The sequence below is a fragment of the Trematomus bernacchii genome, unplaced genomic scaffold, assembly GCF_902827165.1.
Source record: "Trematomus bernacchii unplaced genomic scaffold, fTreBer1.1, whole genome shotgun sequence".
Lineage (NCBI taxonomy): Eukaryota > Metazoa > Chordata > Actinopteri > Perciformes > Nototheniidae > Trematomus > Trematomus bernacchii.
This window is the reverse complement of record NW_022987966.1, coordinates 3,868,156-3,882,728: the sequence shown is the minus strand read 5'-3', so window position 1 is coordinate 3,882,728 and position 14,573 is coordinate 3,868,156. Positions and strand designations below refer to the sequence as shown.

General features: G+C 41.7%; 1 protein-coding gene across 4 annotated transcripts in view; it reads right to left on the bottom strand.

Annotated features, from left to right (window-relative positions):
• LOC117471022 (RNA-binding protein Musashi homolog 2-like) overlaps window positions 1-14,573 on the bottom strand; it is a 162,323-nt gene that overhangs the window by 140,090 nt on the left and 7,660 nt on the right. For all 4 annotated transcript variants that reach the window (XM_034115798.1, XM_034115800.1, XM_034115799.1 and 1 more), the window contains exon 5: window positions 12,966-13,007. In XM_034115798.1, the coding sequence (XP_033971689.1) occupies window positions 12,966-13,007 (42 nt within the window). The remainder of the gene's footprint in view (window positions 1-12,965; window positions 13,008-14,573) is intronic.

Here is a 14,573-nt window from a genome sequence, read left to right as displayed (position 1 = left end):
TGGTTCAAGCATCTGATTTGGGTGCTTCCCTCAGGGCACATGAAAGACCCGGCGCGGATTCAGAATATTAAGGAGCTGGGGGACATGGCTGGGGAGGAGGATATCTGGGCCACCTTGCTTAGCCTGCTGCCGATGCGATGCAGATCAAAAGGTAGAAGATGGATAAAGGTAAATGGAAAAAATAAGTGAGCCAGTAAGTCGTTCACTCAATTAGCTGCAGGCAAATTGCTAAAGCCTCACAAATGCAACTACCGTCAATAATCGGAAAATGCACTGGCGACCATGTTCTCCGTGGTACTCTTGTTGCCCAAAATGACACAGGTGTGTGTCATTTCAATACTGAAGACAGTGTCCATGTGAGCAGCCTGAGCAATACGTACAACCACATACTCGATTTATGGGAAATAAATCAATGAGGCATGCCAGACATGGAAGCAGAATGAGTTGTGGATGTGTTATTGGCAGCTAGATGGAACTGGGGGACCAGGGGCTTTTCCTGACTGCTCCTACAAGGCTGCATCAAGTTGTTGGTTTAAGGGCTTTGGGCGGTTGAGCTGTTTGTCTAAGCTGCACATGATCGGAGATAAAGTCAAATCACAGAGACCACTTGAGGCCTGCCTGCTCAGACACTGCAGTACACATTGCCAGGACTCTCTCACACACACATATGTGTGTTGCTGTAAATGTGAGGACTGTGACCTCAAAGCATGTTGTGAGGACCCCCATATCTGCAATTGCCAGGAGGATGAGAAAATAGTTTTACCAAAAAGGGGGGGGGGGTAAGAAATCAGACCATCACTTCAAATGTTCATACAAGAGATGTCAACGGTACGTTCGCGATTCATCTGGAAGCCATCATAATTGTATGGTTAATTTGTACACATTTTGTGTAGCTTGCCAGAGGAAAAAGCAACTGGCAAGAGCTTGCAATTTGTCTGATGATGTCAAATCTACCAACAATTAAACAGACATTAAACATGTTAATGAATACAGGCAAACTGGACAGCAAAGAAACAATAATTAAAACTTCAAGAGTGTAAGCTCGCCAACAAAACGTACAAAATTAAAAACAGAGATTCAAATGAATTTGGTAGATCAAAGGTACTTCCTCAACATTGTATATTTTGGAAAGCCTACTTCATGGGTGAGCCTAGCCAGTGTGTTTGTTTGTTTCCCAGATTCCAGACCTTAATAAAGATGATAGATACTGCATTACATAAACAATTACAGACTTTGCCAGATTAAGAGCTGCAGAGTGTTGAGTCCTGGGGCCATCGGTGAGCCCAGCTGCTTTAAGACTGCAGCTCCTGCTCACAGTCTATGCTGCAGATCATACGAAAGAGGAAGAGCAGGCTAGAAATGTGGAACAAACATCTTTCCCTCTTTGCCTATCCGGCCACACAGTTCTCTTCTCCTACTCATTTCTATCCTTTTTTATAAATGATTTTAAGCCTGCTGAGAAAAAGTAGTTTATAAAGTTCTGTCAAGGGTAATCGCTGAAATGGCATTTAGATTTTTTATTAAACACTGCTATAGATTTGTTTAAGAATGATTCCTGGGTTGCCGGAGAGCTCAGTGGTTAGGGCTGGGGACCCGCATGCAGTGTGCGTAAGTGAGTGGGTTTGACTCCAGAGCCCACCGAACATTTCAGACAATGTCTTCTCCTCTATCTCCCTCATTTAATTCTGCAAATAAAGGGACACTCTGGCTCAAAGAATGTATTTAAAAAAAAAAAAAAAAAAGAATGATTCCTAAAAACCCAAAAGCGAGTAAGCACTTTACCACTTACAGTTCCCTTGTCTCCATTTTTTTTAAACGTGTCTTTGGTTAGATGCTTGAAATTAGGTCTCTGAAAACAAGCTTAAGATCTTATTCTCTTTAAGGCATGGCAACACTTTGTAAGAACGAACAACAGGAATGACCTGCAGAGAAATTAGAATGTAAATGTGTGTTGGTTATGTATATTTTCTCCTCAATCCCAAAACGAATGCTTAAAGAATTGTAACTGTGTTTTTAAGTGTGGTTTGAATCCATTTATGTGGGATTCAATTTTCGTTTTTGTGCAATACAACAATGCCATAGTAAACAACCCTTGAGTCGGCGCGTACTGTATTCTTGCGCCATCTTAAAATTAGTATGCAATTATAATTATCATAAATATTTAGATGTTTCACTTAAACCTGTAATAACAAATGTTTTGGCCACTTGTGGCAGTGGAAACAAGGGACAAGTTAAACAATCTCGAAAGCCATCAGCTCTCCGTCTGATAACGATAAGAATCATTGGTCATACAATTGCTGGTTTTACTTGCAAAGGTTACATTTTCCGATTATCCTGTGTAGCCAGTGGATATCCGAGCCAAGACATCATTAGAGGCAGCCTGAAACAGAGTATAGTACCCAAAATCACAACCAAAGGCCCCAAAGACGTGCCTGAGTGAGAAGGATGTAGATTCTGCTCCCCACCTAGGAATGCAACCATCCATGTCCAATGTGCAACAACATGGACAGTACTGTGCCGTGCAGTAAAACAAACACACCTGCTGTAGAGCGCAGCGGCAGTTTCCCTTAACTATTTACTACTGGCAACTGCATAGGCTACCAAAAAGGTAGTGTTCATTTGTGGAGATTATCCTACTGAACAAAGCATCTTATTCTCTGCAATATTTCAAAATCAAATGAAAAAAGACTATTGTTTTTTGTCAAGGGCATGTCATCCCTGCACCACTCTGTACCCATCCCAACACCATCAGGGGGGCAGTTACCCTTTGTCAGATCAATTGGAATGGCAGAGCTCACTTTGCTGTATACCATAGGTCACTAACAGACGGACCGCGCTCCGGGTCCGGACACAGACGCCAACCTATATTGACCTATAATCAATTAATTATTAAGGGATTTAACGTTTTGATGGGGCGCTTCTATTTTAACCAGTGGAGAGGGAGAGAAAGAGAGTGAGCGATACACTGAGAGAAACACAGAAAAAAGTACGAGTGAGTGGAGAGACGAGTGAGCGGCAGACGGAGAGAAGACGGAGCGACGAGTGAGTGGAGAGACGAGTTAGTAATATGTTATATGATAAAGCGTGAACATGATGCACACTACAATATTAGATTTTTGGTCAACATTAAAGAAGAAAATTGGCAAAGCAGTTGTATGTTCTGTACTAATAGCTGATTGGCTTTGGGACTTGTTCTCCATTAATGCTTGCAAATAAAAGAAAAATGTCAAATGATCTGCCGGTTGATGTTTCCTGATAACACACAGACAGAGAGAGACGTGTAACGGAGAGAGGGAGTGCCATAGCAACCCAGAGCCATAACCTCAACGCACTGCAGGGACTTGATATTTACTCCTACGAGCCCCAGGGCTGTGGGTAAAACCTATTGTTGCCACCAGTCATTTCCACCCCCTCCTCCTGAGAATGATGACTTTAATTGCTTTTGTTGTCTTTGATGGAGTCAGAGAGAGAGAGAGCTTCTAGTCTCCTCTAACCGACACTGATTATAGAGCCCTTGAGATGGATGAAACACCTTGCTTGTCCTCAGTGTACCCTTAGAGGACACAAAACTGACAGGCCAAATAAAGCCATACGAGGATCAAACCAAGCCATTAAAGGACATTAAGAGATATTTGGACAGTACTTGAACAAGTAGATATTAATCACAGTTTACAATCAAAGATGCATTTGCCCGACAATGCAAACATGTTGGTGTTCCTTGTTCGAAATCTTTGAAAAACAGATTTGGATATGGCCTGTTGAGGAATCTGGGTCTTTGTATGGACAGTGGACTGTACACTTGACTGTTGTTTTAATAAGGAGGGTTATATATTAAATATATATATATATATATATTAAATATATAATATATATATAATATATATAAATATATATATATATATATATATATTAAATATATAATATATATATATATAAATATAAATATATATTATATATAATATATATATATATATATATATATATATAAATATAAATATAAATATATATATATATATATATATATGAGAGAGAGAGAGAGCTCTGTTTTGCAGCCCGAGTCTATTTAATTGATTGTTTTGGTTGTGTGTGATTTAATTATTTAATTATATTTTTTATAATTTAATTTGTTTTATTTATTATATATCATTTATATATTTGAATATTATTTCACATTTCATTTGCAATGTTGGATGTTCAATAAAAAGTTCTGTTTGAAAGGATGTACTTGAATTATTATTATATATTATCATTATGTCAGTGGTCTAAAATGGTCTTACAACGGTGCCGACAATATTATCGTTTATCGCAATAATTCCCGGGAAAATGTATCGTCCAACAAAATGTATTATCGTGACAGGCCTAACTGCACACAATAAGAAATGTGTAGGCCGCCCCGAAAGGTAGAATCGCCACGCTTCTCTTCCCTTTGTTTTATAGCAGAAAATAAGACACTTAAACATTTTTTTCAAAGGGGTAATTTATGTTTAAGATATCTGAAGCTGAAATGCATTAGCCAGTAGTAAATAGCTAACATAATGCCATAAACAAAATACCTCAGCGTTGCATTACTTCGTGTAACCACCAATAAGCTAAAGGCAGACTCGTGTTTGACGTCATGACGTTTAGTATTGTTATTTTAACACCTTTCAGCAATGGTCCTTTTTATGACACAAAGAAGCTTTGGATATTCAGGAGTGAGGTAATAACTGACTTGTATAGAAAAAAAAACATGAACACATTTTAAGCTTGTATTAACACCTTTAAAGAGGTGCCTCAAAAGGAAACAAGAGGAAACTGTCAACATATATGTACATATGTGTAGATATACTGTATGTAGCAAGATATCACATACAAGAAGGTAATATTGTAAAATGATATGAGCATCTGTCACATGTTTTGAGCCCGAGCTTGTAGACTTAAACCAACAGTCAGAAGGATGCAAAGATTAGAGAAGCAAGAACAAATATGTTGTTGATTGGAGTTTGAAGTCTATTAAAAGATTGGCTTACAGTATAGGTTTCCCTGCTAAGAGACAGAAGCAAACCTTCGCCAGACACAGCATAACAACCCGATAACACTGTCACTCCCGGCTGAGGCCATAAGAGCCCCTCTGCTGCTTTTACTTAAAGCCATCTTAAGTGCTTGTTGTATGCAGGTGGTAATTGCTCTATTCATCTTCTACACTAAGTAATTACACTCAACAGTATTTGTCATCTGAAGGAAAAGGAGGATGATTGAGTGTGTTACAGCGCGGGGGCCTTTGACATTGTGTAGGTGGGAGGTGGGGGGGCACACTGGTGGCTGTAGAATTAGCTGAGTGTGTCAAAATTACAACCTTGTACGTGTGTGCAGTAAGATTACAGAGCACAGCATCCCAGAGCTCTGCAACACATCATTACAGCGGTGAGCTGAGAGAGTGCACTCAGGCTGGGTGACAGAAATGCTAACAGTGCAATGAAGGGGAGAGGACTGCTCTGAAAACAGCCCCACAGTGGAGGTAGTAAACAAACAGGACATGATCACAATAACAAACTGTCTTTATTGTCTGTATGTGTCCGGCAGTAGTTCAAATGATATCAACATTGGAGACAGAACTACTGTATAAGAGGAGACACGAATTCTTCATCATTGACTGATTCATCATAGTCAGAACTTTAATATCCCCTTAATATTTCCTTTATGTTTCCCTGCTAGGCACATTTGGCTATCAGATGGTTTGACTTGCATTCCACATAAGAACCAGTTTGCTTTTCCAATGACCAGAGCCTGAGAGAGACGTCTTTTTGCACATCGCTGCAACACCATCATTACCTTCCCTAACAATAACAACAATGTTGGAGCTGTTCAATTCATCTATTAAACTTACAAAGCGAGACTGAATTGCAAGCATGAGTTATCCAACTGTATACTCTTTTCCATAGTGATATGGCTAATAATATTTAATATGCCACAATGATTCAGCGGCGTTTGCCAACGCTGCTCGTCCACCGCTGTTTAGGCTAATGTTTCCTAACCCCAGCTTAAGCCAGAACTAGTCTCTCACACCAGTAGATTCCCCTGATGCAAATGTCCCCAACGATGTTGGACGATGTTAGCCTAGCCACAGAAGCCAGTCTGACTTATCAATAAGCGAACAAACTAAATGGTGATTTTTTGTGTGTTTAATGAAAATAAATCAAATAAATAAATAAATAATATGCACAAGTATTCCTTGAGATGTAGCAAACGTTTATATGTGGTCGTTTTCTAGTTACTTTGTGACCTCAGCACAGAGATACATTTAAGACAAACACACTGAAATTCAACAAACGCATGAACACTTAATATTGGAGTGAAACTAGGTGAAGATAAATGTGGCCTGACCCTTTTAAAAATAAACACTGACAGCCAATTATCAAATTACTAAAAGACTAAAAACGGACATGAGGGGGCTGTAAAACAGCTGTTAATATTGTCAAATGAAATCCATAGCAGAAATGTGTTTATAAAAAGGTAGAGTAGAGTACATACTGTACATTGCAGGGGGACTGACTGGCTGTCTATTTCATTCACCTTCTATTTGTTATTCTGATTGAACATACATTTTATCAATTCCATTTAATGAATACAGATGAACAACATTAGAGCTGCCATTGTTCTATTATTCCTGTTTGGTCAGGTAGTTTGTCTAATCTACAATAGTATTCATATGCTGCTGTGAAATGCTCCCTCGTGAGGGATTTGAGCATTTGCAGCTAATGTGCATGCACAAAGACATATATAACACACTACAGGAGAGGGAAGACCCAGCAAAGCGTAATAGGGCCTCTTTAAAGAAGTCAGAGGCTTGAAGGTAGCCAGAGAGGTAAAGCTGAGGTCCCATATGTACATCTGAACACCAGCTCCATCAACATAGTGCAAACTCCATTTAATAACACACACTGCTGGTAGTTTCTGGTCACAGGTTCTCCACTGTGTGGAATAATTGCTTTTGTCAGTTTTAAATATCGGATACAACAAGTCATTAATAAGGTGTTTCCAATCAAAAAGAAGTTAACAGAATAATCCATAATCTAAATCATTTCAGTAGCAACCCTAATCTGTATTAAGGTTCAGCAATGTATGGACTGCTGTTTGTTTGCTTGCAGATTGCTAGATCAAAATTAAACAGAGTAAAAATTGCCTCGGAGCTGTCAGTGACTCTGGAGCGAGCCAGCTCCCCTCTCTCTCCCCTTGTCACTCTCCCTCCTGCTCTGCCAGTAATCCCTCACTGCTCGAGAAAAACGGCCTCTAAATTTAGCCTCAGATTTATCATGCAGCAGGAAAAAGCTGCAGCGAACTAGACAGCCCGCCAGAGAGAAAGTGAGTCTGCATATATGAGAAAGAGAGACATAGAGACAGATGGGGGAGAGAGAGAGAGAGATGGGTGTTTACAGAGGGAGGCCGTCCATCACACGGGCTGTTCAGGACCAATCACACGGCTCGGGTCGGAGTGGCAGGCAAGAGTGCAATCCAGGGAAGAACCAGAGAGCAGCAGGGAACGTTCCAAAGGCAAAGAGCGAGACAGAGACAAAGATAAGGAGTGAGAGGTGAAGGGGTTTCTGAGAAACAGCTGTAAAGATCTCCAGGAGCTAACTCCTAACTTCCCTTGAGTCCCTTGGTTTTGTTTTGTTTTTAAAGATTTTTTTATTTGAAGTGACAGTGTTGAAAGAGGAGATGGATGGGATGACACGCAGCCAGTGGCGTAACTATCGACGGTGCAACACACTGGGGCCCAGAGCCGGCCAGGGGCCCGTCCAAGAAAACAAAAAAAAAAGATTTTTTATGTTTTGTATATATATTTATTGTCTGTGCAATGACCTTGCTCCCTTTCATGCAGGGCCGGTCCTTAGCATTGCGTTATAGATGTTCGCCTAGGCGCCAGATCTGGGGGGGGCGCGGCACTGGCAGCTCTGGGAGGGGGAAAAACATTTTTGACCGTTGGTGCTCATCCTAATTTTCGGCCTTGATGTAACAACATTCATAATTAAAGGGGACCTTGTACGAAAAGTCAGCACGGATAGTGCGCGCAACATGATTGCAGCGTCCAGGCCACACACACACACACACCACACAACACACACACACACACACACACACACACACACACACACACACACACACACACAACACACACACACACACACACACACACACACACACACACACACACACACCCACACACACACACACAACACACACACACACACACACACACACACACACACCACACACACACACACACACACACACACACACACACACACACACACACACACACACACACACACACACCACACACACACACACACACACACACACACACACACACACACACACACACACACACACACACACACACACGTCAAGCTACCCCACAGCACCCCCAAAAAAGAAAATCTCTGGCGCCGCCACTGGCCGCGGCACATGACGGTTTTGTGTGCCCTTGTGTGAAAATCATATGCCCATTTGTTCTGGCGGCGGCCCAAGAGCATCCCATAGCATAGTCCGGCAGTGGCTCAGTCAGTAGGGGCTTGGACTGGGAGCTGTAGGGTCGCTGGTTCAAGTCCCCGACTAAAATATGGAGTGTGGACTGCTACTTGGAGAGGTCCCAGTTCACCTCCTGCCCTGCCGTGGTGGCCTTGAGCAAGGCACCGGACACCCCCCTTCCCCCCACACTGCAATTGCTCCCCGGGCGCTGTACAATAGCTGCCCACTGCTCCTAGTACTAGACTCCCGGTACTAGGATGGGTTAAAAGCAGAGAACAAATGTCACTGTGTGTGCTGTGTGCTCTGCATGTGTGACCATTAAAGAGGGTTTCATCCCTCCCAATTCTAATTCTATTATAGTGATCATGTTGCTAAAAACATCCCAGTGCGGACTTGCAGGCCATAGAAAAACAGTTTACAGACAGGGGTGGCATCCTTCAAATCTACACAGCTTGTAGAACATCTCCTATAACATCCTGGATACATAGAGTAAGTCATCTGGCCATTACAAAATAATTGAAAGCCCTTCCAAAGATCAACTCGCCATTGCTGCCTTTAAGCTGTAGAACTGCTTTAATGGTGCTTGTTTTGAGATGTGTTATAGTCTTCAGCTTGAGGCCATTGTAACAATGTAATGTTTCATTTATTCAAAACAATTTTCAATAGATCACAACTCAATTCTTTCATTAATTGCAAGAAAACAAAAGCTGGTAACACTGGTTTTCTCTGTCAAATGTTCTCTGCTCTTCTTTGGCTGAGAATAAATGACTCCATTATAAAACTGGCTCAGTAAGTCACACTGTCCCTTGTGAGCTACGGCATGTCTCCAAAACTAAGACATTACTGGATTACAAAGCCTTACTAGAGAATGCAAGTCTGGGAGGTGTCTACGGAAATGCTACAGTTGATCCACTGGATGTTGGAATATTGCAGAAAATAGACTCTGTGGCACACAAAGGTTTATGATCCATACACGTTATGTTGATAAGGATAATCACCACATATTAAAACAATGTCAGCAACTGCCGTTTTTAGGACACGCAAAGGTTTTAGACCTTAACTAGTTGGGTTTTTCACTGACATATTTTATGTCGCAGAACCAATAGTGAACATTTGGTAAGCTTGTTATTAAACAAATAACTTATTTCAGGCATAAAACCAAAACTCATCCCTAAAACAATTTACTTACCCGAAAGTGCTAAAATTCTACCTCATTTCCTGGTTTAGGACTCATTCTTGCACCACTCTTAGAGACTGGGCTTGGAAAACCAGAGGTTCGCCCGTTCAAGTCCCTGAATGGACACCGTGAGGATTGGTTCATCGACAGGTGCCGGTTCACCTACTGGGAACCTCTGGGGTGCCCTTGAGCAAAGCATCGGACCCCCATACTGCTCTCTGGGCACTGTATATAAAATGGCTGCTCCTATTACTAGGTCGGGTTAAAAGTCTGAATTTTGCTGTGTGTTTGGTTCTGTGTTTATACTTGAGAAGATTAAAGCTAGATTTAATTTGAATCCTTCATTTCCATGTATAAAGGGGGGGAACAAATATGTGTGTTTGTATTCCTTTTTAAGGAGAGCAATTCATGTATTTAAATATAATGTATTCATACTGCATTATACAACGTGGTACCTAATGGAAGGGTACAAAGACATGAGTTTTATGCTATCATTCCACACTACCTGTCTGTGATGGGTACATCCACTGCTAAGAAGAGTCCACCAGCTTCATTTCAAATTAACCATACCTGCAGCCTGCTGGCCCCTATATCCCTCTCATCAAAGAGGGTTTTATACCGGCCTGTCTGCTGGCTGTGCTGGAGCCGCAGACAAGATGTGAGTGGGCGAAACAAGCACCGGGGCAGAGGCTACATCTTCTCCCAAGCAGAAAGAAAAAGACACCAGAAGCAGAGGTTTCCACATGAGAGAAGAAGGGGGGCTTTGTCTTTGTGTGAGTCCATTTGTTCAACGGCTCTCCTCATTAATGTCACTCAATGAGAGGGTCCTGGTTGGCTGGCTGCAGCTCCCCCTTCCACTGGCTCTAGTGATGCTGCTCTAACACTGAAAACCACAGTGTGACCCTGCAGCAGTGCTGAGATCAGTGAGGCAGGACATGTCTATGAAAAGCTTTACAGAACTAAGGATGACCACTGGCACTAGTTCTCTCTGCACACTGAATCCACGTGGTGCAAGAAATAAAACAGCCACTAGTGTTGTCAGAACTGCAGTAGAAATCTGTTCATTCCAAACACATTTTCTGTTGTCCCCCTCAGCGACAGGATTTGATTAGTTGTGCGGCATGAAGGCATCTACGTGACCTCTATCACGTTTCCCAAATGTTGCCATCGAGTTGATATTCAGTATTGGTTCTCGTGACGTCCCTTCTAGGATTTGACCAAATGAACACATAGCATATTTGCTTTGAGATTAATCCCACTACATATCCTAAAGTTTGGATAAAAGCATCAGCTATAAAAAAGCCCATGTATCCCATTAAACAGGTTATAAAGTATGCAAAACAGCCAAAAGACTGCCAACAACCCAAGCCTACACACACAAACAGCTCCAAGGTGTGTGAGCTATTATGAGGGACAATTCCAAACAAATCCCTTCACCCTGTCCCAATTCCACTCTTTTTAGAGTGTTTGCATGGAGGTCCGCCACAGGTGGTCCGATTGGCTGTTCAGCTTAGCGAATCAGTGCATGAGAAACGAAACGGAAGTGAGGGACCCAAACAAACTATTAAGAAGGCAAATCTGAGATTTCATTTAACTCCAGCTCTCTACACAGGTTCAGGAAAGCCCCATGAGCTTCTCGCTGTAGAGTGAAAATGGAACGCACACGCTATTTGTTGTTTGTTTATATCACGCAGTCTGTTCTTCTTCTCTCGGTGTATCACGCAGTCTGTCTTCCGGTTGTTGCCTCTTTTGAATGACGAATACACACTACCGACGCCTGCTGGTAAGAAGAGTTATTGCCACTCACGCATGCGCAGTTCGTACGTGCTACTTGGCTGTCGGCTGGAGTCTTTGCGGTGTGTTCCAGTGCGAAACATGGCCAAGGAGACGTGAGGAGACGTGAGGCGACGTGAGGCAACGTGAGGCAACGTTCCGTCGAGACGTGTTCTTTGGTGTTCTTTTGGTGTCAGTTTGGTGTGTAATGACCTTTAGGGTTAGGGTTCTCACTCCCCACATTAGTTGGTTGCATACCAACCAAGGGAGTTATAAGACCCTCCAACAGCAAGTCTGTATCGGCCCCGACTCAACCAGCTGCCCTAACTGACCAGATGCAAGGCTGTAAGTTTCCCGAATGTGAACAAATAGTTCCATGCAAACATCTACAAGCAAACATTAAGGTTACATTGTGGTTTTTTTACCTATAGGATCCTATAAACCTTTCTCTAGAAAATGGTAGATGTGTGCATTTGATTGTTAAGTTTTGTATATTTCCCAGAACCATTGCAAAAACCAAACAGCTCTATAACATCAGATCTAGAAACAAGAAAAGGTTTATTAAAAAAAAGGAAACACCACTAAAGATGTTTTAGTCCGAGAGATGTTGATTTGCAACTGTGGTTGAAAACAATTTCAACCACAGGTAGAAATGATATATAACCCCCCACCGTTGTCAGTCCTGCTGCAACAAGACACACTCTCTCTGAAGGCAGGGAAAGTCCTGCTGGTTTTCTGCTCTAATGAGATTGTCCGAAGACAACTGCAGGGCCTGTTTAACCTTCAGCCACCCTCCACTTCACAGCTTCTGGCTGCACAGCCGAGCAGTCTGCAGCTGGAGTGTATTGTTGTGAATGTCCTTGAGTCAATTTCATGTTTATTTGAATAATAAATGCAAAGGCTGCCCTCCCTCACCACCCGAAACAACTCACGCAAGAGAGAAATATCAAAGCTTTGTTCAAATATGCACGATATGGTGAATACAAAACCTTTGTTGTTTTCGTGCTTCCACGCTGTCACAACAGTCACTAACAATGCTGCTCAAACTGGCAGCTTTCACCTAAACAAGTGGCAGAGTAGCAAAAAAACTGCTACAGTAACACAACCTTCACTGTAAAACCTCAACTACCAAAGTGACAACAGCCTTCTCCGTGTGATAAAACATTCAGCAATCAATCGCACTGTGTCCTTGGGGGGGCAAAACAAGTGGATTTGAAATGTGCTCATGCATTACAAACACATCAAATTAAACTGTCACATCTCTACAGTTCCCTGTGTTTCAGCTCAAGGAAACGGAAGGCACTTTTTTACCAAAACTCAAAATGTTCTCTGTACCTTTATTTTTTTTCTATTCAGATTGTGTGTATGCTGTAATACATTAACCATTCTTCGTGTCTGGAAATTGATACATCCAAACCACCAAAACACCGTATTGCGACAGCAAAGACACTTTCAGAATAGGTGACAACACACCTCTTTATAGCATAAATATTGAAATTGCTCTTACCTTGGGCTGAGCACGTCTAGGAAAGGCAACTTTAGGATCGATCTGCAGAAAGGAAAGCAAATAACGATAAATCAGCAAATGAAGACACAGAGAAAATTAGCGAAGGAAAGCAATAGTCCAGAGAAAAAGATAATGTATGTATAACCAGCATGTACAACCCTTAAAATGTGCATCATATCAAATTGCGTACGTACACAGAAGAGATTTACAGGAAGTGTCCAGTATTGTGTTAGCGTACTGTTTAGTCTTGCTTATTGAAGCTAAAGTGAGGCAAGGAATGCCCCCAGCTCAGTTTCACAGTTTGAAACCACACACTACTCTGGTAGACCACCACAGAAGAAGATCAACTTATGTTACTTCTCCACTTCGGTTTAGTTAATCACTGCTCCCATTAAAGATGGCTAATAACACTTAGAGCTACTAGCAATTTTGCTTCGCCCAATCAAAGGACCATTCCACATCAAATCTAATCTCTTCTTAAGTGGAGGGGGGTCAATAAAGCTGCAGTGATTTACAAATTACACCGACAAAGAGCTAATTAACATGGCGTTCAGGCTGCCTGCGAACTTATTGAAAGACAAGTCCTTTTCAACAAGGGAAAAATAAAAACTGCTGGCACAAGAACGAAGGATCCCAATGTTAAGCAAAGGCATGTTATGTAGGTATCACAAAACCAAACAAACAAGTGGTAAGCCTTCAAATTACAGCCAGGGATGACAAAAAAGTTCAAACAGATAAGAGGGCCTCCTTTTCAAAATGAATACTCTAGTTCTTCTGCTGTTGGTTGATAGATATTCATTTTAATAAACTTGGTAATTATTATTTGAAGTCGGCCAGTTAAACACAGCCTTTTTTTTTATGTGTCGGCTCGCTGGTCTTAAATATGCAATGAAAAAGCACCAGCGGAAGAAGCAACCACATCTGCCTCACTGAGGGGGGTGTCTGAGCCAACTTTACTGAAACTTTCGTTTTTACGTTAGCTAGCTCCAGCAAAAAAAAAATTAAGCAATACGACGGTGAATTTAAGCTACCTCTATCGGGTTCATATAAACAATTTCCCAATTTGGGATCAATAAAGTACGATCTATCTATCTATCTATCTATGTATTGTTATGGCTTTGATAGAAGCAAGTGCCTCCCCATCCATTGACCTCGCCACACGTCACTGATGGAAACGATTGGTATGAACACAAGCCATTCAAATTGTCATGAACAAAGAGCGAGCTGTGTTAGATCACATGACTGCTCGGGCTTCTTTCTCTCAGTCTTTGACGGAAGAGCAAATGGAGGTTGGTTGAGGTGGGTGGACTGAGACTTAAGAGGAAGAGGGTGAATACCTGCAACCATAGCATGTGACTGTGACACTTTAAAGCATCTTCTTGGCAGCAGTCTGCTCACTCCACCCATTAAGAGATTGAACACACACCAGCTAAGACACTTCACTGATCTCATCAAACACACAAGTGAAGAAGAACAGACATGGCCATGGAAAATACTCCCTGCTCATTGGACGACAGTGTTGTGTTCAATTCATATAAGAGTTTACTAAAACTGCTGAGGGGTGTGCTTTTATCTCCTTACACGTCCTCCTTTTAGACTGAGCAGTAG